This window comes from Symphalangus syndactylus, chromosome 12 (genome assembly GCF_028878055.3).
Source record: "Symphalangus syndactylus isolate Jambi chromosome 12, NHGRI_mSymSyn1-v2.1_pri, whole genome shotgun sequence".
NCBI classification, from domain to species: domain Eukaryota; kingdom Metazoa; phylum Chordata; class Mammalia; order Primates; family Hylobatidae; genus Symphalangus; species Symphalangus syndactylus.
In genome coordinates, this window is record NC_072441.2 from 142,645,289 (window position 1) to 142,668,609 (window position 23,321).

The window sequence follows — 23,321 nt, forward strand, 5'->3', positions numbered from 1 at the left end:
GCCCACCCCAGGTGCTCAGAGGCAGACGGGAGATACATAGCAGTTGCAGGGAAGGAGAGGATGGGAAAGGTTACATGTAGGTGCCGAGCAGGCCTCCAGCAATTGTCCTTTCCAGGGGATGATAGGATCTGCCAATCCCTCATTACATCCTGTGGTGTACAAGTATGTGAGCTCAAAAAGAAACAAACAGGAAGATTGCCTCTCAGGGGCCCCTGGCAGATATGACACTCCTCCTCATTTGGCTCACACAAGCATTTAACCAGTTGGGGGTACCTATTACACGCCTGAGTCTGTGATGTACCTGAGATAGTACAATTACCAGCAGCCACTATTCTGGCATTAGGTGGCCTCAGAAACATTGACTCCTTAATTTTCACTGAAGAATTAGCATTTCCAGCTCTGGAGGGGATACCAGAAAGAGGCCTCTCTGTTGTTGGGTGCCTATGGGGAGAAAGGGTGTCTGGGAACTTGCCAGGGGGTGGCCATAACGGTTTCATGGTAATCTGAGCTTCCCAGACCATACGACTGGAGGAATAAAACTAATGTCCCAGGCCGGGCGCAGTGGCTCACGCCTGTAATCCCAGCACTTTGGGAGGCCAGGGTGGGTGGATCACTTGAGGCCAGGAGCTTGAGACCAGCCTGGCCAACATGGCAAAACCCCATCTCTACTAAAAATACAAAAATTAGCTGAGCATGGTGGCACACTCCTGTAGTCTCAGCTGCTCGAGAGGCTGAGGCACGAGAATTGATTGAACCCAGGAGCCTGAGGTTGCAGCGAGCTGAGATTGCACCACTGCACTCCAGCCTGGGTGACTGAGCGAGACTATCTCAAAAAAAAACAAAAAAACCCAAAACACAAAAAGCTAGTGGCCCACTAGCCGTGGTTCCTCGCAGCTCTGTTCCCAGTTGCCGTCCTTCGCCCAGATTTCCCCAGCTATTTCTGGGATGTCATCGGGATGTCTTGCGTTTGTGCCTGATGAAGTTTTTTTGGTGTTCCTATGGGATTCACCATTTTTCTCAACTTCTGATTTGGCTCCCTGAAGTTCTGTATGCTCCTGGGGCTGTAAATGCCTTCATCGAGGGTGGCATAATGCTGCCCTGGTTGCCTGCATGACTTCTAAAGCTGCTGCCCTCCAAACTTTTACTGTGCCACAAAGATTTCAGAAAAATAGCATTTTGTGGCAAACCCAATTTGCAAATCTGTGACTTGAATTATTGAGAGATGGGGTAGGAGTCATGGATGGATGCAACTGTATCTTCTGAATCCTACCCACCCCCAATTCTAGTGCTATCCCGTGAACCACCAAGCCCACTCACTCCCTTTAGAGGCTTTTTGGTTCCTTGTGTAGATAGGTCCAGGGGGGTGGGGGTTCCCCACATTCCTCCTAATAACCCTTGAATCCTGGGAAGAGTGCTGCAGGCCTTCTAGCTGAGACTCTTGCTAAATCAGCAAACTCTTGTCATTCATTGATTGATTCATTCATTCATCAGATACTTACTAAGCACGTGTTGTATGATAGCTCCTATGCACTGTGTTAAATGCTTCAGGAAACATCAAAGACATGACTCCTGCCCTCACAGAAGCTGTGGTCTAGAGGGAAATCAAGGCAATGAATAAGTAATCCTTGAATAAAAATATGACAACACATTATGATATAATAGGTAGTGGGATTTTCTTGCGTATTATGAGGGAATATGAAATAAAAAAGGAGGAGATAAGAGAGAAGGGACCTTATTTAGATTAAGCAGGTGACATTTAAGCTGAGACTTGAGGATTGACTAAGAAGTCTCAGGTGATGATTGGAGGAAAAGCATTCCGGGGAGAGGGAACAGCATATGTGGAGGTGTTGGGGCAGGAAAGAGTTTGGCACGCATCGGGAACTGAAAGAAGGTCCATGTGGCTGGTGTGGAGTGGGGCAGGGGAGTGGGAAGGGAGTTAATTGGAGAACAGCCAGGGGCAGGTTATGCAGAGCATGGACATGATAAGGAATTGGAATCTAATTATGAGTAATGAGTAGCCATGTAAAGGTTAAAGAAGGAGTGCAACATGATCTAACTTATGTTCATGAAAGATCACAAGCTGCTGAGTGGAGAATGAATTCGAAGAAAGTAATAGTGGAAACGAGAAGGCTAGTTAGGAGGATTTTTCATGATCCAGAAGAAAGGTGATTGTGTTTTGCAATATGGTGGCTGTTGTGATTGGGATGTTTTTCTTCTATTGCATTTTACAACTAGGCACTGCTAGTGTGTGGTAGCACTGTTAGGTTTATTTATTTTTATTTTTATTATTTTTGAGATGGCGTTTTGCTCTTGTCGTCCAGGCTGGAGTGCAGTGGCATGATCTCGGCTCACTGCAACCTCTGCCTCCCGGGTTCACGCCATTCTCCTGCTTCAGCCTCTCAAGTAGCTGGGATTACAGGCACCCGCCACCATGCACGGCTAACTTTTTGTGTTTTTAGTAGAGACGGGGTGTTGCCATGTTAGTCAGGCTGGTCTCAAACTCCTGACCTCAGGTGATCAGCCCGCCTCGGCCTCCCAAAGTGCTGGGATTACGGGCATGAGCTACCGCACCCGGCCTCTACTGTTAGGTTTTGTGTTTTGTATGTTGATTTTGTATTCAGTAACGTTGCTGCTGAATTAGGTCTTTCTTATTAGTCTTATAGGTTATCTGAAAATCATGATGGGCTTCCTATATAGTCAGTTATTTTTCTGTGTGTGAAGATATTTCTTTTAAATCTGTATTTTCATTTATTTTTCTTGTAATATTGCATTGAATAGGACTTTTGTTCAATGTTCAGTAGTATTGACTTTAGTGGCTATGTTTTTTCAAGATGATGTTTGCTACAAATTTTGATGGATACCATTTGTCAGGTTAAGGAAATCCCTTTCTATTCCTAGTTGGATAAGCATCTTATTTTTATTTTCTAAAATAGAAAATATGAGTGAAATTTTATTGAATCTTTCTCAGAATCTATTTAGATGATCATAGATTTTTCTCCTTCCATGTGTAACATGGTGAATTATATGAATGAATGGATTTTCCATTCTTTCATTCCTGGGATAAACCCTGCTTGATCCCATTGTCAGTTGGGATTAAATTTGGCTGTGAGTCACAGGGCCTCAGCAGTGTCTTAAACAAGTGTATTTTTCTCTCACTTAAAAAAAAAAAAAAGCCAGCTTAGATGTAGGGCATGCAGTGTTAGAACTCCAGGCTCCTTCTATTTTGTACATCATTTCATGTCTAGGGACGTCAAGTGCAAGCTCCCCCAGTCATGTCTGCATTCTGAGCAGTGAGAAGGAGGAAAGAGGAAGAGGGATGCAGTCCTTCCTTTTTAAAAAGACTTCCTGAAAGTTACACACAACCACTTTCATCACATTGGATAAAATCTCATCACATGGTGGCACCTAGCTGCAAGGGAGGCTGTGGGGTATATAGTCTTTTGGCTGGGAAGCAATGTGGAGGGTGTAAACTATTTAGCTAAGAATCAGGGTTCTCATGCCTAAAGGCAAAGAATAGCTATGTGGAGCTCTAGGGGTTTTTGTTACAGTTTTGCTATATTATTTTTATATACATTATTAGATTTTTGAACAGTTGCTACTTTAAAATTTTAAATCGTTTAGATTTATGAATATATCATAAGTGATATATCATAATAATTGTAAGCCTACAATTTTTTACTGCCATTCAATTCAGGTATTAGAGCTGAGATAGGCTCCTAAAATGAATTTAGTAGGTTTCTCTGTGTTCTTGTTCTTTGGAACAATTTGTGTAAGACAAGAATTATCTATTCTTTGGGTTTGGTAAAGGTTGCCTATAAAATTATCTAGGCCTGATGCCTTTTGGGGACAGGAGAGACTTTTAAAACTACAGCTTCAGTTTCTTTTGTGATTATTGACCTATTCTGGTTTTATTTTTTTTCTTGAATCATTTTGGTGATTTATATTTTATTTAAAAAAAGAAACATTTTATAAAAATTGACAGTTTTCGAAGTTTTTGGCACAAATATTCTTTCTCATAGTATTAAAATGTTATCAATATTTATCGCATCTCTATATTGATATTATTGATATCTCCCTTTGCATTTCTTCTTCTTCTTCTTCTTTTTTTTTTTTTTTGAGAGAGAGTCTCACTCCGGAGTGCAGTGGTGTGATCTTGGCTCACTGCAACCTCCACCTCCCGAGTAGCTGGGATTACAGGCATCTGCCACCATGCCCAGCTAATTTTTGTATTTTTAGTAGAGACGGGTTTTCACCATGTTGACCAGGCTGGTCTCGAACTTCTGACCTCAGGTGATCCGCCCGCCTCAGCCTCCCAAAGTCCTGGGATTACAGGCGTGAGCCACTGTGCTTGGCTGCCTTTTTATTTCTAATACCATGTATTTATGTCTTACCCGTCTTTCCTGAGTCAGCCTTGCCTGAGCTTTGTATATTTTATAATTTAAATATATTTTTAGGCTGGACACAGTAACCCAAACCTATAATCCCAGTACTTTGGGAGGCTGAGGCGGGAGGATTGCTTGAGATCAGGAGTTCAAGACGAGTCTGGGCAACATAGTGAGACCTGATCTCTACAAAAAATGCAAAAATTAGCTGGACATGGTGGCATGCATCTGTAGTTCCAGCTCCTGGGGAGGCTGAGGCGGGTGGATAACTTGAACCCATGGGTTTGAGGGTGCAGTGGTCTCTGATCACACCACTGTACTTCAGCCTGTCTTTGAGACAGTGAGACCTTGTGTCAAAGAAAGAAAAGGGGGGGAAAGAAAAAAATACGTATGTTGAAACTTATATTTTATTCGTCTTTGAAAAAAACTAGTTTTTCGTTTTGGTGAGCAATCTTTAATATTTCATTTCTTCTACTTTTGGTGATTTTCTTTTGTCTGCTGTGTTTGTCTTTCTTTATGCCTCTTGAATTCATCCCTAACTTTCAATATTTTTTATTTTTTAACGTGCTGTTAGGGCTATAATTTCCCTTGTAACTATATCCTTTTATGGCTATATCTCATAAGTTTTGAGAAGCGGTATTTTTATTGTACATTTCTGAATATGTAACTTTCATCTTTCATCACTTTTATCATAATTTCCTTTTTAACCTATGAATTTTTAGAATAATTTTTTTTTTTTAGTTTTCAAATGAATTTTTTTGACAGGGGACTGTGTTTTCATTATTGATTTCCAAATTTGCTACTTTGTGGTCATATCATGTATCTATTCTATTTATTGCTTAGAATTTGTTGAGACCTCCTTCATTATATGTATATATATCATATATCAGGGGTCCCCAAACCCTGGGCCGGGGACTGGTACTTATCCATGGCCTGTTGGGAACCAGGCGGCACAGCAGGAGGTGCACAGCAGGTGAGTGGGCATTACTGCCCGAGCTCCGCCTGCTGTCAGATCTGCGGTAGCATTCGATTCTCACTGGAGCCTGAACCCTATTGTGAACTGCGTGCGTATGTGAGGGATCTAGGTTGTGTGCTCCTTATGAGAATCTAATGTTTGATAATCTGTTTCCCGTTACCCTCAGATGGGACCATCTAGTTGCAGGAAAACAAGCTCAGGGCTCCCACTGATTCTACATTATGATGAGTTGAATAATTATTTTATTATATATTACAGTGTAATAATAATAGTAGAAATAAAATGCCCAATAAATGTAATGCGCTTGAATCATCCTGAAACCATCCCCTACTACGCCCCCCTGCAGCTTCTGGAAATTTTTTTTTTTTTTTGAGACGGAGTCTCGCTCTCGCCCAGGCTGGAGTGCAGTGGCGTGATCTCGGCTCACTGCCAGCTCCGCCTCCCAGGTTCACGCCATTCTCCTGCCTCAGCCTCCCAAGTAGCTGGGACTACAGGCGCCCGCTACCATGCCCAGCTAATTTTTTTATATTTTTAGTAGAGACGGGATTTCACCATGTTAGCCAGGATGGTTTCCATCTCCTGACCTCGTGATCCGCCCGCCTCGGCCTCCCAAAGCTCTGGGATTACAGGCGTGGGCCACTGCGCCTGGCCAGCTTCTGGAAAAATTGTCTTCCACAAAACTAGTCCCTGGTGCCAAAAAGGTTGGGGACCGCTGTCATATATGGTCAAATTTATAAATTATGTTTTTCAAATGTATTTTTTTTTTTTTTGTACATTTGATCTACCAGTTCTGAGAGGTGTGTTAAAAATGTCTCACCATGATTGTGGATATGTCATTTTCCCTGGTAACTTTGTTAATTTTTACTTCAGTTTGAGAGTGTGCTGTTTATAAGCATTCAAGCTTATGCTTGTTGTATCTTCTTGGTGGCTTGGCGGCTCTTTTATCATTAAATAGGCTGCTTTTCATCCTTACTAATGGCTTTTGCTTTGAAGTCTTTTTTGCCTGATTTTTATTGCTATGGCTGCTTGCTTTTGGTTAATTTTCCAATACATCTTTTTCCATCCTTTCATTTTCAACCTTCCTATATCCTTATGTTTTAGATGTGTTGCTTATTTTTTTTTTATTTTTTTTATTTTTTTGAGATGAATCTCGCTCTGTCACCCAGGCTGGAGTGCATTGGCATGATCTCAGCTCACTGCAACCTCGCTTCCTGGGTTCTAGCAATTCTCCTGCCTCAGCCACCTTGGTAGCTGGGTTTATAGGCGTGTGCCACCACACCTGGCTAATTTTTTTGTATTTTTAGGAGAGACGGGGTTTCACCATGTTGGCCAGGCTGGTCTCGAACTCCTGACCTTAGGTGATCCACCCGGCTCGGCCTCCCAAAGTGTTGGGATTACAGGAGTGAGCCACCATGCCTGGCCTATGTGTGTTGCTTGTAAGCGATTTATAGCTAGAGTTTAGACATATTTAATCCATGTATATATTTTTCATTACTGATCTGAGTTTATTTCTATCATCTCTTTAAAAATTTTCTAGTTGACATGCTTTTTCTTTGCTTTCTCTCTCTCATTTTTTATCTTATGTTGAACTGATCAACAGTAAATAGAGTTTACTTTATTTCTCTTCTTCTCTCCACTGGTTTGGAAGTTTACATTTTAGTAGTGATTTCCCTTAAAAATTTGACAGATATACTTAATTTCATATTTTCCTAATAAAGTCTAACATTAGTCAATACTTCTGTCCCTCTTAGGCACAAAACAAGAATCTTGGAACACTTTAATTTCCTTCTTAATTTTCTCCTCCCATCTTCCATGTTATGTTTATCTAGTAGTTTGATTATACCTCTTTAAAAGTCTCTGCGAAATCAGCTGCTGTTGTATCTTTTACGCTTTAACAGTTTAGATTTACAAAGGTGTTTCTGTAATTTGTGTGTTCACTATTGTTTGTTACTGCCTTCTTCTTCCTCCTGGTTCATTTTCCTTCATGCTGAAGCACTGCTTGAAGTTTTAAAATTAATGTCTCCCCTTGAGGCTCGAGGTTTCTTGTGTTTCACAGGTAATACTCATTTGAACCCCACACCTCCACACAAGGAAGCCTTCATGTTCCGATTTCCCAGCATCCTCCTTCCAGGCCACATTCCTGCGTCCTTGGCATGAGCATTTCGAGTCCAAGTTTGCAAATGAAACAGACCTTCTTGGCTGCCGGCTTTGCGCACAGGGTCTCTTTCCAGCTCCCCTTGCTGCACAGGTTTGGGGTCTCTCCTCTCATCCTCCCTCAGCGTTTTCATCCAGCCTCTAGCATATGTCTGGTGTGATCTCCCTGTGGTTCACTTGGCTTAGACCCCTTCTCACTATATGGGCTTTGAATTTCCTTCCTGTTTCTGATACCCGGAAATTTCTCGCTCCTATTTTCAAACCCACCATTGTAGCAAAAACACCTTTTTGATTTTTAAAAACACAGCATTTCTATGCGTTTAGGGTGTGAGTGGGAGCTTCCTAAGTTAATTCAGTCTACTCTATTGATCAGTGGTCTGGGTAAGGCTGATAGCAGTGGATACAGAGAGAAGTGGGCCAATTTCAGCAGCATTTTGGAATGAAAGTCAGGGAAGGGCAGGGACAGGCAGAGAACGTGGCCTTCCTTGCTCTCGTGTAAGTGCTTGGTGAGGTCTCGATGTGGCGGGCTGAGGAGAGGACATGGTGTTGAATAAGCATCTAAAGAACCAAATTGCCTCGGACAGGTGATCTCACACTGGGAATTCAGAGGGAGTGACAGGTGGGGAGAGGGGAAATCTGGCCCATCTCTTTGGCCAGGCTCCCTGGCCTGTCTGCTGCAGGCGTCCTTAGTCATACACCTGCACAGTCCTTTCTGTCCCTTATGTCCCTGGCACTTTAAGTCTCACTCCTCACACACCATGCCCCAACTGGTGCATAAAAGCGAGCCATGAATGCCAGCAGCCTCGCCTGGCCAGCATTCAGGCCTAGCCCGCCGCACACAGCCCAGCCCCGTTTTCTTTGACCCTCTTGTCCTTACTGCTGTCTCGCTCATCCCAGTATCTGTTTCTCTCTCTGTACTTTGGTTTTAAAAATTGCTGGGCAGGAAATATCTCTTCTCTTCTGCCTTTCAGGGTGTTCCCTGCTCACGTCTTGAGTGAGGATTTTGGACTTACTGTCCTTTCTGTCTGGGAATTGTCTGTGAGTCCTTCCAGTTGCCCAGCATCAGTGATGACTTGGCTTAGAATATAAGGAGAGGGGGCTGGCACCCCTTCAGTTCTGTCTCCACTGCACACCCCCCTCCCCCCCCGCCAAGATTCATCTGTCCACAGATATTTTTTGGATCTGTATTATTTGCCAAACACTGTGCTGGGCACTGAGGATGCAAAGGTCAGCAGAACCAGAGACAGCTCCTGCCCGTGCAAAGCTTACCACCAAGTTAATCTAAGAATCTCATTAATGATGTAGCCGCTGTGCCGGGTGCCACAAAGGAGAGGCATGCGAGCCATGACCCTGGAGACTATGGGGCTTTGAGTCTTGTCAGAGGGGTCAGGCATGGCTTCCCTGGGAAGTGACGTTTGGGTGGAGATCTGAAGGATGAACAAAAATTGATTGAGTGAAAAATGGGAGATAAGGTTCCAGGCAGAAGGAATAGCATATGCTAAGGCCTTGTGGTGAGACAGAACATACTTAATCAGTTACCAGCTGTGTCTCAACATGTCCTTACAGCACCTGTTTCCCTAGACCCAGCACACTCTGTCCAATGATAAATGGACGCATCAGATGTCTTGCTGAATATTAGCAAAGGGCCCTCTGAAGTCATAGAAAATGGGATTTTTGCCTCCAAGTCTCTCTAACCATAGGGATCTGCCTGTATCTTCCACCTCTAATTCCTCCCAGACAGACCTTATCTTAAATTGTAAATTTAGCAAAACAAAACCAACAATATCAACAGCAAAACCCACCAAAATAAACAAAAACCACCAGGATGCCCAGTTAAATTCGATGATCAGATAAACAATGAATACATTTTAGTATGTCACATGCAATATTTGGGACATACTCATAGTAAAAAAATCTGTTATTTATCTGAAATTCAAATTCAACTCGGAGTCCTATATTTTATCTGACAACTCTACTTATACCTGCTTGTGCCCACTAAGGGCCTCCTGGAGAACTCTGTGGAAGAAGACCTGCCTACCTTTCCTTAACATTATGGTCATCTCTAGCTTTGGGAGCTTGGGAAGGGTATGTGCTGAAAGAATGGCCCCTTGAGGGCTGGGAAGGAAGCTTCCATCCCCATTAAGTTATACTCCAAGAACAGTCCTGCAAAAGCAATAAGAAGCTGACTGCCCAAAGCCCTGGGCGCAGACGCCACCTCCATTCCTGAGCCTGCAACTTTAGGACGGTTCCTGACTGACCCTCATGACTCCTCCTGAATCTCCCACCCTAGCCCTACCTTGGTATCCGTGTCACAGCCTCCAGGCTGGAGTGGTGGGTTCAGTGACCCCTGCTTGATTATATGTTTAGGCTCTTAGATGCCTTCACACAGGAGCTTCTATAGAAGCTAGTTTGAAGGCTCTGCCTAGTTGAAACGACACCGTCCTTCCCCCTCCCTGCCTACTCCCCCTCCCACCCTTCCAGCCTGCTGCCAAATTCTCCTGGCAAAACCTCTCGACAACTTCTGGATATAGAGCTTTCCTTGGATACTGTGTCTCTTGGGATAATCCAGCTTCTACCCAGAGGCTTTTATGTTATCCCCCAGAGAATAACAGTAGAAACTCTCCCTGAAGTAGAATCGCAGTGGAAACTCTCCCTGAAGTAACCATGATAACAACTTGCAGAATCATCAGGAATGTAATCATTGTCACCTTGGAGCACTCAAAGGGAGGAGGCTTCTGCAGCCGCATTTAAAGGCTTGGGAGAAAATATTGTGAACGCATTGTTACGCATTAATGACAATTCACAGCTGAAGCCAGTTTTTATCCTGTGCTGACAGCTGTTGGTGGAGACCACAGCAAATACTGCCAAATCCAAAACTAAATAGCCACATAAGCCCTTAACTTCACTATTCTAAAAATTCATCTGTTATAGTTAGGAGTGGGTTTGACTGTGAGTTATAGAAAACCCCCCAAACAACAGTGATTTAAGTATGATAGAAGTTTATTTCTCTCTTAGAGGAAATCCAGGGAGAGTTAGTTGAGGTCTGGTAGGCGCCCCACAGTGTCAGGACCTGGAGCCTTCTATCTTATTCCTCATCCCCCACCCCACTTAGCACTTCTCTTTGGTCTCATGTTCCAAAATGGCTGCTTGAGGTCCAGCCATCATGTCTGCATTCTGGTGATCGAGAAGGAGGAAGAGACAAGGAAGGGCATACCCCCTCCTTTTAAGGACACTTTCTGGAAGTTGCACATGCCACTTCTACTTTTATCTCATGGGCTAGAACTTAGGCACATGGCTACATTTAGTTGGTAGGGAGATTGGGAAAGAATCTTAATTCAAAGTAGCCATGTGTCCAGCATAAAATGGTGGGGTTCTGTTACTAAGGGGAAAAATGGAGAGTGGATCTTGGAAGACAGTTAGTAGTCTCTACCATCCTTCCTTCCAACCAACCAACCAACCAACCAACCAGTGTGATGAACTGCCCTATTTAGTGAGGAGACACTTATGCAAATAACCAGCCATGATACAATGTGATATGGAGTATAAAAGAGTTTTGTTCAAAGCACTGTGGGAGAACAGATGGAAATGATCAACAGCAATCATAATAATTAATAACTACAATGCCCTAGCCGGGTTCTCAGTGCTACATTCCGATGATTGTGTTTGTCCAGCTCCCGTTCTTTTCAGTGAGAGCTGCAAACCATTTTACTTCTCTAGAATAGCTAACACAAAGCGCAGGCAGGGTGCTGTTCTGAGTTCTTTATGGATATTATCTCACAACAATCTTATGAACTGCTACTATTATCATTCTCATTTACAGATGGGGAAATGAGGCACAAGCCACCGAGCTGGGTTTTGGACCCGGGCAAGGCTCCAGAGCACACAGGCCTAACCGCTCTGTTCTGCTGCCCCCACCCAAAGCTGCTCATTTTCATTCCTTCCCCTACTCCCCAGACATCTCCAGCAGATAACCACCCCCCATCACCCACTTCATTGTGATGATTGGGGTCAACTGGTGGGACTCCTGTCCACTTTCAAGCCAAACCCCAGCTTACTTAGATCTCTTCCCTTGCCTCTTCCACCAGCCCTGCCTTCATCTTAGGAGTCAACCCCTCTAAGCCTTGGTTTTCTGATCTACAAGTAGGGCTGACACGAACACCCATAGAGTGGGACTGTTTGTGAGGATCGAGTGTGTTTATTCACGGAAAGTGCTCCTCCTGGCACATACTAAGTGTTTAGAAGATGTTATTCTTTTTTATCTTCCTTATATCTGGTTCCTTCTCTCTTCTCTTCATTCCATTTCTCTTTACAGGTTGTGTTAATGTCGTATTCCTGCTGAAACAAATTACCACAAATTCAGTGATGGAAAACAATACATATTTATTATCTGGGGTCAGAGTCTCAATGGGGTTTCAAACTGGGCTCTGGGAGGCTCTGGGAAGAATCCATTTGTCACCTTTCCCCAGTTTATAGAGGCTATCTGCATTCCTTCGCTTGCAGCTTGCTTCTGTCTTCAGAGCCAGCAGTGGTGGGTTGAGTCCCCAGGCTGCATTATTCCAACCTTGATTCTGTCATTCCATCTTCTTCTCTGACTCTTCTTCCTCCCTCTTTCATTTATAAAATGTGATTACACCAGGATAATCCAGGAGAGTCTCCTCTTCTTAGTATCCTTAACTTAATCACATCTGCAAATTCCTTTTTGCCGTGGAAGGTAACATATTCCTGGGTTCTGGGGATTAGGATGTGGCTTCCTTTGGTGGCTGTTATTCTGCCTACACCACAGGTTCTTTCCTCTTGGGATACAGCAAGCAAGAAGCACCCAAAACAAAATATCCCTCCTTAACAGTACATTCTCTTCTGTCTTCCTCCCTTCTCAGCCAGGCTTTTTGAGGGTTGCCTTGACTAGTTTTCTCCACCTCCTGACAACCTGCTGCAGTCTGCATCTGCCCCCACATTCCACCAAACCCACTCTTGCTTGGATCACCCGTGGCTTCCAGATTGCAAAATCCGTGGGCACCTTTCATTCTTAACCGGCTGCATTTTCCATGTTAGTTGCCCATTCCTTCATGAGATCTTTCTGTCCCCTCTCTGCTTTTATGTCACTTTCTGGTGGGTTTCTCCCCCTTCCTTTCTGGCTTAGACTCCTCTATGAGCTGCACCATCTCCACCCACCCCTGAAACGTCCGTGTTCCCCCGGGGTTTGGATCTTGGATCTGTTTTCCTTTTCTTGGGTGAGCTTGTCCCACACTGCTGGTTTTAAATGCCACTTGCACAGGGATAAGCGCCTCCTGCTTGTGCTGTACACATCTCTGGCTGCTGGCCAGGAGCGTTGGTGAGGACTGTGCTTCTGGTCATCCCATCAGCTCCTCAACTTCCTTGGTCTCCTTTGAGGCAGACATGTGAGAGAGCTCACTGAGGCAGTGGCTTGAGAAGCATGCAGCCTGGGGCACTTGGTCCTTCTGTTCCCGGCAGTATGGCTGTTTCCATCGCGATGGCATGGGATCCTCTCAAGACATCTCAGAGGACAGGCGGAAGGCAGCGAACATGGCAGTGCCGAAGGACAGAGCTGTGTTTAGCAGGGGTGACAGGAAAGCACGCAGGTGTGGCAGATCATCAGGCACGTATTCATTGGAGCAACTCCCTCCTTTACGTTTGTGGTTTGCAACAGCTGTAGCTGTGAAGGAGCCACAAGCTAACTAGAGCACAAAGGCACAAAAACATTCAAAGCAAGTCAAGGTGCATCCTAACAGTGCAGTTAGACACTCAAGACTCTCACCAGAAAGAGAAAATCTGCCCGAACGGCAGGGCTGCCTCTGAAGCCAGGAGGGCTGCTGAGGGAGGTGTGGTACTCAAGAGTGATCTTGTGGGCAGTGGAGGGGAAATAGGACTTAAGCAGGGAATGGACAAGGAGCCAGGAGGAGGAAGGGCCATTTCAGGCAGAGGAATAGCATGTGCAAAGGCTTGGAGTCAGGATCACTTAGAGTCGATTCGGGGAACAAGGAGAATGCGGGGGAGATGAGGTTGAAGAGGAGGCGTGTGTCCAGGACATCAGGGCCTCAGATAATGCTGGTACGGGAAGTCTGAACTTTGTCTTGTTGGTAGTAGGGGGCTGTGGAAGGGTTTTGAGCAGGGGAATGACTTGGCAGAGCTCAGCTCTAGGAAGACTATTCCAGTCTTGGGTGGACTGGGGAGGGCCCCAGATCTTAAAATATGCAAAATATAATTTTAGAGAGAGGAACTACCTTGGCAATTACTTATCTATTTCTATAATTGTATATATGTGTGTATTTTTAGATGTATATATGTGTGTATATTTATATCTAATGTGTATATTTTAAGTACATACACATATACACATTGGATGACCTAGATGGAGGGTGAGTGACAAAGGCACACGGTGACAAAGCCAGCATTAGAACTCAGAGCTAACTCCTGGCCCCGTGCTCTTCCTCTGCAGGGTACTGATGGAGGCAGAGGTATCTGAAAGGAGGCTAGTCTAATCGTCAGGGCAGATAGGATGCAAGCCTTGACCAGGGCAGGACAGGGCAGACACTGAGGGGAAGACCATGTGGGAGGCAATGAGGATATGTTCTCTCTCCCTCTCCCTCTCTGGGTGGGGGTTGGGACATAGGGCTGGTTGGAGACTGCACATGAGTGCATCTCTCCTTCCTGGGTCCTGCAGCATCCTTCTGGGCCTGGTTTCTATGGTAACAGGCTCCCAGCAGGCAGCCTGCCAGCTGGAGAGAAGTAGGCAGGCAGGCAGGGAGAGAAGGCCTGGGCAGCAAGAGAAAGGCTGAAGTTGCGGGGGTTGGGAGAGTCTCTTGGAGAGGTGGAGGGACCCTAGAGCTGACCCCATAATCCCTTCTGACCATGTAGGGGTGGAGGTAGCTCAGGACACACAGGCTTTTCTTTTGTGGTCCTTGAATTTCCAAACCTTGATCTTCTGTTTATTGCCCACCTCCCACATCTCCTGACTCCCACTTCTTAAAGTATTGCCTGGTCCCAACCTCATGCATCTTAAGGGGCCACTGACTTCTTTATAGAAAAGAACTCTGAATTCAGGGAAAAAATGAACAAGGCCAGTTGACTTTCTGGTTTGCATAAGATTTGCATATTATTAACTCAAAGACAAGACATTTCCAGGCCCTGTTTCATTCCTGCAAACAACTTAATTCAGCTCCACTGGCACTGACTTACTGTGTCTGGCCAGGCTCTGGGCTGAGCCATCGGGGTCCCTAGAGAGGTCCTCCCAGCTGCAGGCCCACTCCACCTCCAGCTGCCCCAAGGCATTACTTCCTGTGATGTTCTAGCAGCTGGTGCAGTGCGAAGCGCTTGGACTGTGGAGCTCAGCAGCACCGAGTCCAAATCCTGGCTCTGCTACTTTGAAGCTGGGTTTACTTAGTTTACTCATCTCTAGGAAGAGCTGAGGACACTGTGGTGCAGCTGGTGTAAACTAGCATAGACACAGAATCTGTTAAAATATTGAAATACTTCGGCCAGGCGCGGTGGCTCACGCCTGTAATCCCAGCACTTTGGGAGGCCAAGGCGGGTGGATAACCTGAGGTCGGGAGTTCGAGACCAGCCTGACCAACATGGAGAAACCCTGCCTCTTCCAAAAAAGAGACAAAAGGCGCATGCCTGTAATCCCGGTTACTTGGGAGGCTGAAGCAGGAGAATCGCTTGAACCCGGGAGGCGGAGGTTGTGGTGAGCTGAGATCGTACCACTGCACTCCAGCCTGGGTAACAAGAGCAAAACTCCATCTCCAAAAAAAAAAAAAAAAAAAAATTGAAATACCTTCTGCCTTCACTGGTAAAAAGCCACCACTCTGGCTCCTCCGTGACCCCTCTAGCCCACCCCACAATCTAGCCTCTCCAGGGCACTGCTGCAGCGTTTTGGTCTGTGCCTGCTCTGCCTGGTGTATGCCAGCATCTGCTCTGTCCATGGACTGAACTGGTTGCTAAATAGCTTGGATATCACCCCTATCTAGAGGCAGTGCAATAGGTAGGTATACTATGTACGTAGCTGTTGCAAGGACCAATATATTTAAAGTGCATAGGTTAACGTCCATCACTTTGTAGGTTCCCTTTCTCATTCCCTTCCTTTTTTTTGCTTGGGGTGGGGGTGAGAGCTGGCATGAGCCTGGGCAATGGGGGATGACAGCCACCCCTTTCCCCAGGCGAGCAAGGTTCAAGCGCTCCAACAGTGTGACGGCCGGTGTGCAGGCAGACCTGGAGCTGGAGGGCCTGGCAGGCCTGGCCACGGTGGCCACAGAAGACAAGGCCCTGCAGTTTGGACGCTCCTTCCAGAGGCACGCCTCTGAGCCCCAGCCTGGGCCCCGGGCCCCCACCTACTCAGTCTTCCGCACGGTCCACACGCAGGGCCAGTGGGCCTACCGCGAGGGCTACCCACTGCCGTATGAGCCGCCGGCCACCGATGGGTCGCCCGGCCCTGCCCCCGCCCCCACCCCTGGCCCCGGGGCCGGCCGCCGTGACTCCTGGATAGAGCGCGGTTCACGTAGCCTCCCCGACTCAGGCCGCGCGTCCCCCTGCCCACGGGACGGCGAGTGGTTCATCAAGATGCTGCGGGCAGAGGTGGAGAAGCTGGAGCACTGGTGCCAGCAGATGGAGCGTGAGGCGGAGGACTATGAGCTACCCGAGGAGAGTGAGTCACGGCATCGGAACAAGGGGACTCTGGGGACCATGGCCTCGTGCGTGCTCAGGAGACCCTGATGGGGGTGGCTGGGGCTGCAGTGTAACAGGAGGCCCCTTCAGTTGGTGCCTCACTGGTCTTCTGCACTGGAGCGTGGCGGGTCAACATTGGCAGCAAGACATGCTAGGAGCTTTTGAAAGGGAGCAGGGTGCACACAGTGCAGCTCTGGAGGCCAGGGCTGGGACTGCAGACGCTGCAGGCCAAAGGGCTGGGCCTTCTGTGGATGGCTGCTAGTCCAAATCACCAAGTTTATGGGGACTAAGGGAACTCCGTTCAGATCTGGACTGGTGTGGGGATCCAGGTGGTGGGACCAAGATTACAGAGAGGGAGGCGGTTCACAATGTCAGATCCCGTCTGAGGCATAGATGAGGGAGATTCAGCCAGGGAGACGTGGCCCTGGCCCGAGGGAGAGCGTGGCCCTTCCTGTAAGTCAGATCCACTGGGAGACACAGTCTTACCCCAGAATCTCTGAGTTGAGGGGACAGTGACTATGAAGATGTGTTATGTACATGAAATTACTTGGTCATTCTTAAAGAGCCAAGGAGTCTTGCATGCACTGGTGAGTGATGAACAAAGCTTAGCCAATGGGTGGTCACTGAGCTAACACCCTGGCCAAGGCTATAGGGCTAGGCTGGGGCTGGTTTCCGTCTGTTCTCTGATATGGGAGGGAGAAAGGATAAAGGAGGATGAGCACTCAAGAAATGTAGGCTGTATGAAGGAGGGAACATCAGTGTCTGAGGATACAGTCTTGGTGTAGTGGAGCGAGAACTTGTTAGGAACTTGAGGATGGGATGGGGCTGGGGCTGGAGGAGACTGATGGATACACAGTGCCAAGCAACCGAGGGGTCAGCGTCATTCAGGGCAGACTTCCAGGAGGCTGGGGAAGGAGACGCATCATTTCCCTCCCTGAATTTCCTCCTGCTTTCTAGTCCTGGAGAAGATCCGCAGTGCTGTGGGCAGCACACAACTTCTCCTGTCCCAGAAAGTTCAGCAGTTCTTCCGGCTGTGTCAGCAAAGCATGGTGAGTGCCCATGGTAGTAGATCCTGCCAGATACGTGTGACCCAGAGTGTGTGTGTGCTGGAGGTGAGACAGGCAGGTGACCCAGAGTGTGTGTGTGCTGGAGGTGAGACAGGCAGGTGACCCAGAGTGAGTGTGTGCTGGAGGTGAGACAGGTAGGTGACCCAGAGTGTGTGTGTGCTGGAGGTGAGACAGGCAGGTGACCCAGAGTGAGTGTGTGCTGGAGGTGAGACCAGGCCTGCATGCCTGCAGGGGTAGTTGTGAGTCTTGTGCCTGGAGGTAGGACCAGGTGTTTGTGCACAAGAAGGGGAGGCCTGGGCTCTTTCTTGTCCCCCTGTCTCCCAGTCCCCACCCACTCTCCCAGGCTGAGCTTCCTGGCAGTAAGGGTGGATAGGACTTTCTCTTGTCCTGGCTGGGGCTCAGACCTCCTTGACCAATCACTTTCCCTCCATCTTCCTCTGTTGCAGGATCCCACTGCGTTCCCTGTGCCCACCTTCCAGGACCTGGCGGGTTTCTGGGACCTCCTACAGCTCTCCATCGAGGATGTGACCCTCAAGTTCCTGGAGCTACAGCAACTCAAGGCCAACAGCTGGAAACTCCTGGAGCCTAAGGTGGGGCTGGGGTCCCTTCAGGCAAAGAGGCCAGACTCTGGGAAATTCCCCTCCCCAGAGAGGTGGAGGGTGGGACGAACAAGGGCGCAGGGGAAGGGATGCATGGACAGCACGGGCAGCCTTGGACAGGTGATAGGTGACCATCCCCTTCCAGAGTGACCACGCTCGTGGCCACTGCCGTCTGCTTGGCCCCAGTGCTCGTCACTGCTTGAGTTGCCAGAACCCCCAAGTCTTCCTCAGCGCGGGGGAGCACGGGGGGCGGGTGGCGGCTGCCGCTGGAGAGACCAAAAGTAGACCTTACGGAAGGACAGACTGTCCTCAGTTCGGGCCTAGGCATCGAGGGCAGAGCCTTGAGGGTCCCCTCAGCCACCAGGTCGCTGGACCTTGTCTGCGGTGAGGGCCCCAGGCCCGGTATGTGCACCCTCATTGCGGAGCCTGGGTCGGGAACTCCCTCCTCCGGGTCGGGACCCGGAGTGAAAACCCGGCTCTGATGGGAGCGGTTGAGAACGGCGCCACCAGGGGGCGCTCGAACGCGCCGCGCTTTGGTGAAAAATGCGGGGATTTGACCTTGTCGGACAGGCGCACCTGGGGCTTCAGGTCACGGGATCCGAGGCGGAGTCTGAGCGCCATCGCCTTCGGAGCCACGCGGTCATCGGCGCTCCGGGCGCGGGGGTGCGGGGGTGCGGGGGCGGGCACCGGGGTGTCGGGATGGTTCGGCGCCCCAGCTCAGCGCCGCTCTCTGCTCGCAGGAGGAGAAGAAGGTCCCTCCGCCGATACCAAAGAAGCCCCTGCGGGGCCGGGGCGTGCCGGTGAAGGAGCGCTCCCTGGACTCCGTGGACCGGCAGCGGCAGGAAGCGCGCAAGCGGCTCCTGGCGGCCAAGCGCGCCGCTTCCTTCCGCCACAGCTCGGCCACCGAGAGCGCCGACAGCATCGAGATCTACATCCCCGAGGCCCAGACCAGGCTGTGACTGGTCCGGCCCGCCCAGCCCGGCCCGGGCCCGCGGTTCTCCACCCGTACTGTACACCCAGCGTCGAGGTCACTGTGAACGCGGGCCGCCCCGTGCGCCCGCCCCACCGGCACCGCACGCCCCGGCCCCCGGGCCCGTCACACTCTCGTGGGTTTTTTACCTTACTGATCCCACGCGAAGGCGCCCGGGCTGGGCAGGGGGCCGTGCCTCTCCGCCCTGCGCCCCTCACCTGGATCCTCCGCCCACCTGGTCCGACGCTTTGTCCCCACCTCCTCCCCATGGGCACCATCTCTGCCATTCTTTCCCCCCACGGGCCAGGCCGGGCCGGGTCCCTCATCTGGGCTCTGCATCCCCTCCCCCCCACCCCGCGGGGCTGGGCTTCGTGGGGATCAAGCTTCGTGGCTTTTTATGAAGAATCCCGAACCCCGCCTAGGAGCCCGCCCCGTCTTCCCAGGGGCTCCATCCTCAGCCCTCTGCCCACCAGGCCCAGGGACCACAGTGGCTGGACCAACCCAGGACCAGGGCGCCTGGGCCTCTCCCCTTTCCCAGCGGCTGGGGAGGGGAGATGGGGGCTTCCCCTCACCACACCTGTGGCTGTTCCCACATCCCCTTGAATATCCCAGGAAAAATAAAACGGCAGAACTGCACTCGAGCCAGCTGCTCTCTCCAGAAGAGGCCACCTCCATCCCGTGTGTGGGAGGACGGGGGTGAAGGGAGAAGGGGCCAGGAGCCCACTCTCTTGGTTTGGAGACAGCAGGGGTTGCCTGAGCTCCTTCCAGGGATGGGCCAGCTGGTGGAAAGGAGATTCGGCCCCCTGATGCCCACAGTAAGGGCCTGGACCCTCCTGGAGGGGCCCAGGTGGGGTGAAGAGAGGGAGGGTGTCAAGCTCTCCGTTCTTCCTGTTTCGGTGTATCCCGTTCTGCCTCCCAGTCCGCAGGGTTCCCCCGGAGAGGGAAGTCCGGAGCTCGCCGGGCACGCAGCATGTGCTTAATAAACCGGGAGTGTGGTTATCGTTAGGTATTGACAAATAATTGGTTTCCCTTCCCCTAGGGGCACAATGTTCCTTCTGCTCCAGTCATTCCTGATCAGCAGCAGAAAAACTTCAGTCCCTGCCGCATTTTCTGATGCCTCCTATGGGTGGCCACCTTGGTGGAGGCTGGGGTGGGGGAAGAGGAAGTACAAAGAACAGAGCTCTCCTGGGAAGCTAAATGGCAACCGGAACCTAGTATCGATGGCTTTATTGAGTGGTCAGTGTGGGTCAGGCAGGGGGTGAGTGCTTTACATGAATGTGGCTGGTCCTTACAACAGAAGAGAAAGCCAAAGCTCAGGGCAGGTTACAGGACCTGTCTGAGGCGGACCCAGGTCTAATGCCAAATCATGAGCTTTTAGCTTTGCAGGCTTCTTAGACCAGAGAGGGCTGATGGCATTCTTCACCCAGCAAGCCCCTTTCCACTCCTTGAGCAGTCCTTTGGGTTGGTGTGTCACCTCCAGGCAGGAGGAAAAGCCTTCAGGATTGGCTGCTTTTCTGGGCCACACTGGGTCAGCTAATTCTTCTCATTCATTTGTCCAGCAGACATTTATCACTTTCGGGCGCCACAGGAATAGCCCTGAACGAGATTGTAGTTTCTACCCTTAATGGAGCTTATGGTCATATGGGAAAAACAGACAAATAAGCAAGCAGTTAAAATACAGGACTGAGTGCCAGGAAGATGATTAGAGATTAGCTGCTGAAGGAGGGCCAGGGCTGGGAAGAATGTTCCAAGATCAGGGAACAGCTGTGCAAAGGCCTGGAGGAGGAAGAGACATTGGGAGCACAGAGACTTGATTATATCAGTGTTTGGGTCTCATTGAGGCAGGTGGCCTGGGTCCTGTGGGCTGTAGGGAGCCGTAGACGGGTTTTGAACAGAGGAGTGGCATGAACGTTTTATAGACTGGTTTGGTAGACAACTTTGGAAAAGCAAGAGATGGTCCACATACACACAGGAGCCTGGAAGGTGAGGAGGGCTCGAATGTGATCTGAATTCCCAAAAGCAGTCAGTTTGGAGGTGATCCCATACAGACTCCTGGGCCTGGTGCAAGACTTAGTGAATAGACTCTGCCTTTGAATAAGGTTTTAACAAGTGCTTCACAAGATTCTGAGCAGCCAGCTTTGGGAAGACTTAAATTGGATGACTGTCCAAAGGTCTCCAGTAGAAGGGCTGGGTCCGTTTTACCTCTCTGAGATTGTCTTATCATCTCTAAAATTGGGGCATGGGTGAGGTTTGAACTCACAGCAATGCTGTAAAACAGATATTGTTTTCACCCCCATTTACAGATGAGGAAACGGGCTTGGAGAGGTTTAAACAGCTTACCTCAAACCATGAAGCCAGGAAGTGGCTGAGTCTGAGTTTAACCTTTACATTTATACAGCATTTCATGGGTCTATGACTTTATTCATAGAGTTTTCTGTGTCTGGTGTGGATGAGTCTCCTTTGCTTCTTGTGGCCTAGGTAGTTATGCTGAGCCTCATAGACAGTGAAAGATTAGGTCCAGTCCTTTTGCTTGAGTTGCTTACAGTCTGGCCATGGCCGGCGTATAAACAGAAAGTTACGGTGCAAAGGGAGACCTCTTCTCCCAGAGGGGCCAAGGGATTGAGAGGAGAGAGCCTCTAGCAACCAGGGTGTTTCAGTCCATTTTGTGCTGCTATAACAGACTACCACAGACTGGGTAACTTATAATGAACAGGTATTTATTGGCTCACAGTTCTGGGTGCTGGGGAATTCAGTGTCAAGGTGCTGGCAACTTGTGAGGGCCTTCTTGCTGTGTCATCCCATGGCAGGTGAGAGGGCAAGAGGGAGTTGAACTTGCCCTTTTAGAAGGGCGTCAATTCCACCCATGAGAGTGTAGCCCTCCTGGCCTAATAACCTCTTAAAGGTTCCACCTCTTAATACTTACAATGACAAATTTCAGCGTAAGTTTTGGAGGGTACAACCATAGCACAGGCAGTCTGGGAAAGCCTTCTGCCTTGTGAGTTGGATCTTGCAGGATGAATTAGCATTTTGTAGTCAAGGAAGAGAAGGGAGAAATTCATTTCCAGCCAAGGGACCAACCTGGGCAAAGCCATGGAAACACATGTGTGTTGGGAATGAAAGCATAGGCTGGAGAGGGTGACAGGTTATGGTGGCTGTGGAGGGCATGGAGGAGATATGGCCAGAAGGGACCCATAGATTTGGGGGTGGGGGGCTGAGATGGAAACCTCATAGTTTTATTTGAAAGATAAAACTACGGCCAAAAGAAAGGAAATGGACTGGAGGGGGCAACAAGACAGCAGGGAGACCATTCAGGGAGCTGCCAAAGTGGTCCAGGTAAGAGATACTGATGTTGACTTTGATAGACATTTAGGAGGCATACGTGCCATAAGCTGGATCTGGAGAATAACGCAAAGATGGGACGCCTTGAAGGTGTCACTCAGATTTCTGGCTTAATGAATGAGTAATGCCACGAATGGACATAGGACATTACGAAGGAGCAATACAGTTGGGAAATACTTAACATGTCAATAACCATTTACTGAGCACTGAGAAGGTGCAAACTACTATGCCAAGCACTTTATACACATTTAGGTGATTTAATACTCACAGCAACCCTAGGAGTGGGTACTATTATTGTCTTTTTTTTTAAAACGAAGAGTGTAAATAGCTTTTCTGAGATAAGCAGACAAGAGTCAGGATTTGAACCCATGGCTATCTGATTTCTAAGTCTATGCTCCTGAGCCCCTCAGCAATTCTGCTTGAGGGAACTGCTAGCCATGACTCAAGACTCAGCTCAAGGCCTGGTTCGTCTAGGGAGCCTTCCCTGAATCTTCCTGGCTGGGCTGAAGATCCTGCTCTGTGCTGCGTGTGTATACTTCTGTCATCACATTTCTTACATTCTATTGACATTTTGTAGACCCATCTGTTTCTTTAGTCAGAGAACTCTGGAGGCAGGTTGGTCCCAGTCATTTTTGCATCCCCAATGCCTAGCACATGATTGGCTGACCAAATGCCAGTTACTCTGGGCAGTTCTGTTCCCTTCTCCTCTCCACATATTCAATTAGTGAACCGGTTCTGCTAACAACAGTCTCCTAAATATTTCTTTGTACTGTTGGGGCTCAGAAAGCGATACCCCAAAGACTGGCGCTTTGACATGCTGAGAGGCCTTCGAAGCTGCCTCAGAATCAAGGTCCCTCTAACCTTCTCTCCCAAGTATAGGGAGGCACTCTCTCTAGAATTTCCTAATCTGATCAAGAAAACGTCTTTCCAAAAGAAACAAAATTGCCTTCCTCCCCTCTGGGAAATCTCATCTATCTCAGAAAAGAAGACGGAGGAAGCCAACTACGCCTGGATGGATTTTTCACAAGTTGGTGCCTGCTTCTCGGGCTCATTCAAATTCTAAAGAGAATCATTTACAAGTTAATTTCTGTCCATTTTTTCGCCCTAAGAATCACTTGCTGCCCTCAGAAGAATTGTCTATATTCTCCATCT

At 48.5% G+C, this 23,321-nt stretch overlaps 1 protein-coding gene across 5 annotated transcripts in view; it reads left to right on the top strand.

Annotated features, from left to right (window-relative positions):
- The window catches only part of DLGAP3 (DLG associated protein 3), a 64,094-nt gene extending 44,628 nt beyond the window's left edge, over positions 1-19,466 (top strand). For all 5 annotated transcript variants that reach the window (XM_055254715.2, XM_063627889.1, XM_063627892.1 and 2 more), the window contains 4 exons: positions 15,690-16,174; positions 17,152-17,243; positions 17,708-17,851; positions 18,601-19,466. In XM_055254715.2, the coding sequence (XP_055110690.1) occupies positions 15,690-16,174; positions 17,152-17,243; positions 17,708-17,851; positions 18,601-18,819 (940 nt within the window). In that variant the 3' untranslated portion in view covers positions 18,820-19,466. The remainder of the gene's footprint in view (positions 1-15,689; positions 16,175-17,151; positions 17,244-17,707; positions 17,852-18,600) is intronic.
- The last annotated feature ends 3,855 nt before the right edge of the window (positions 19,467-23,321 follow it).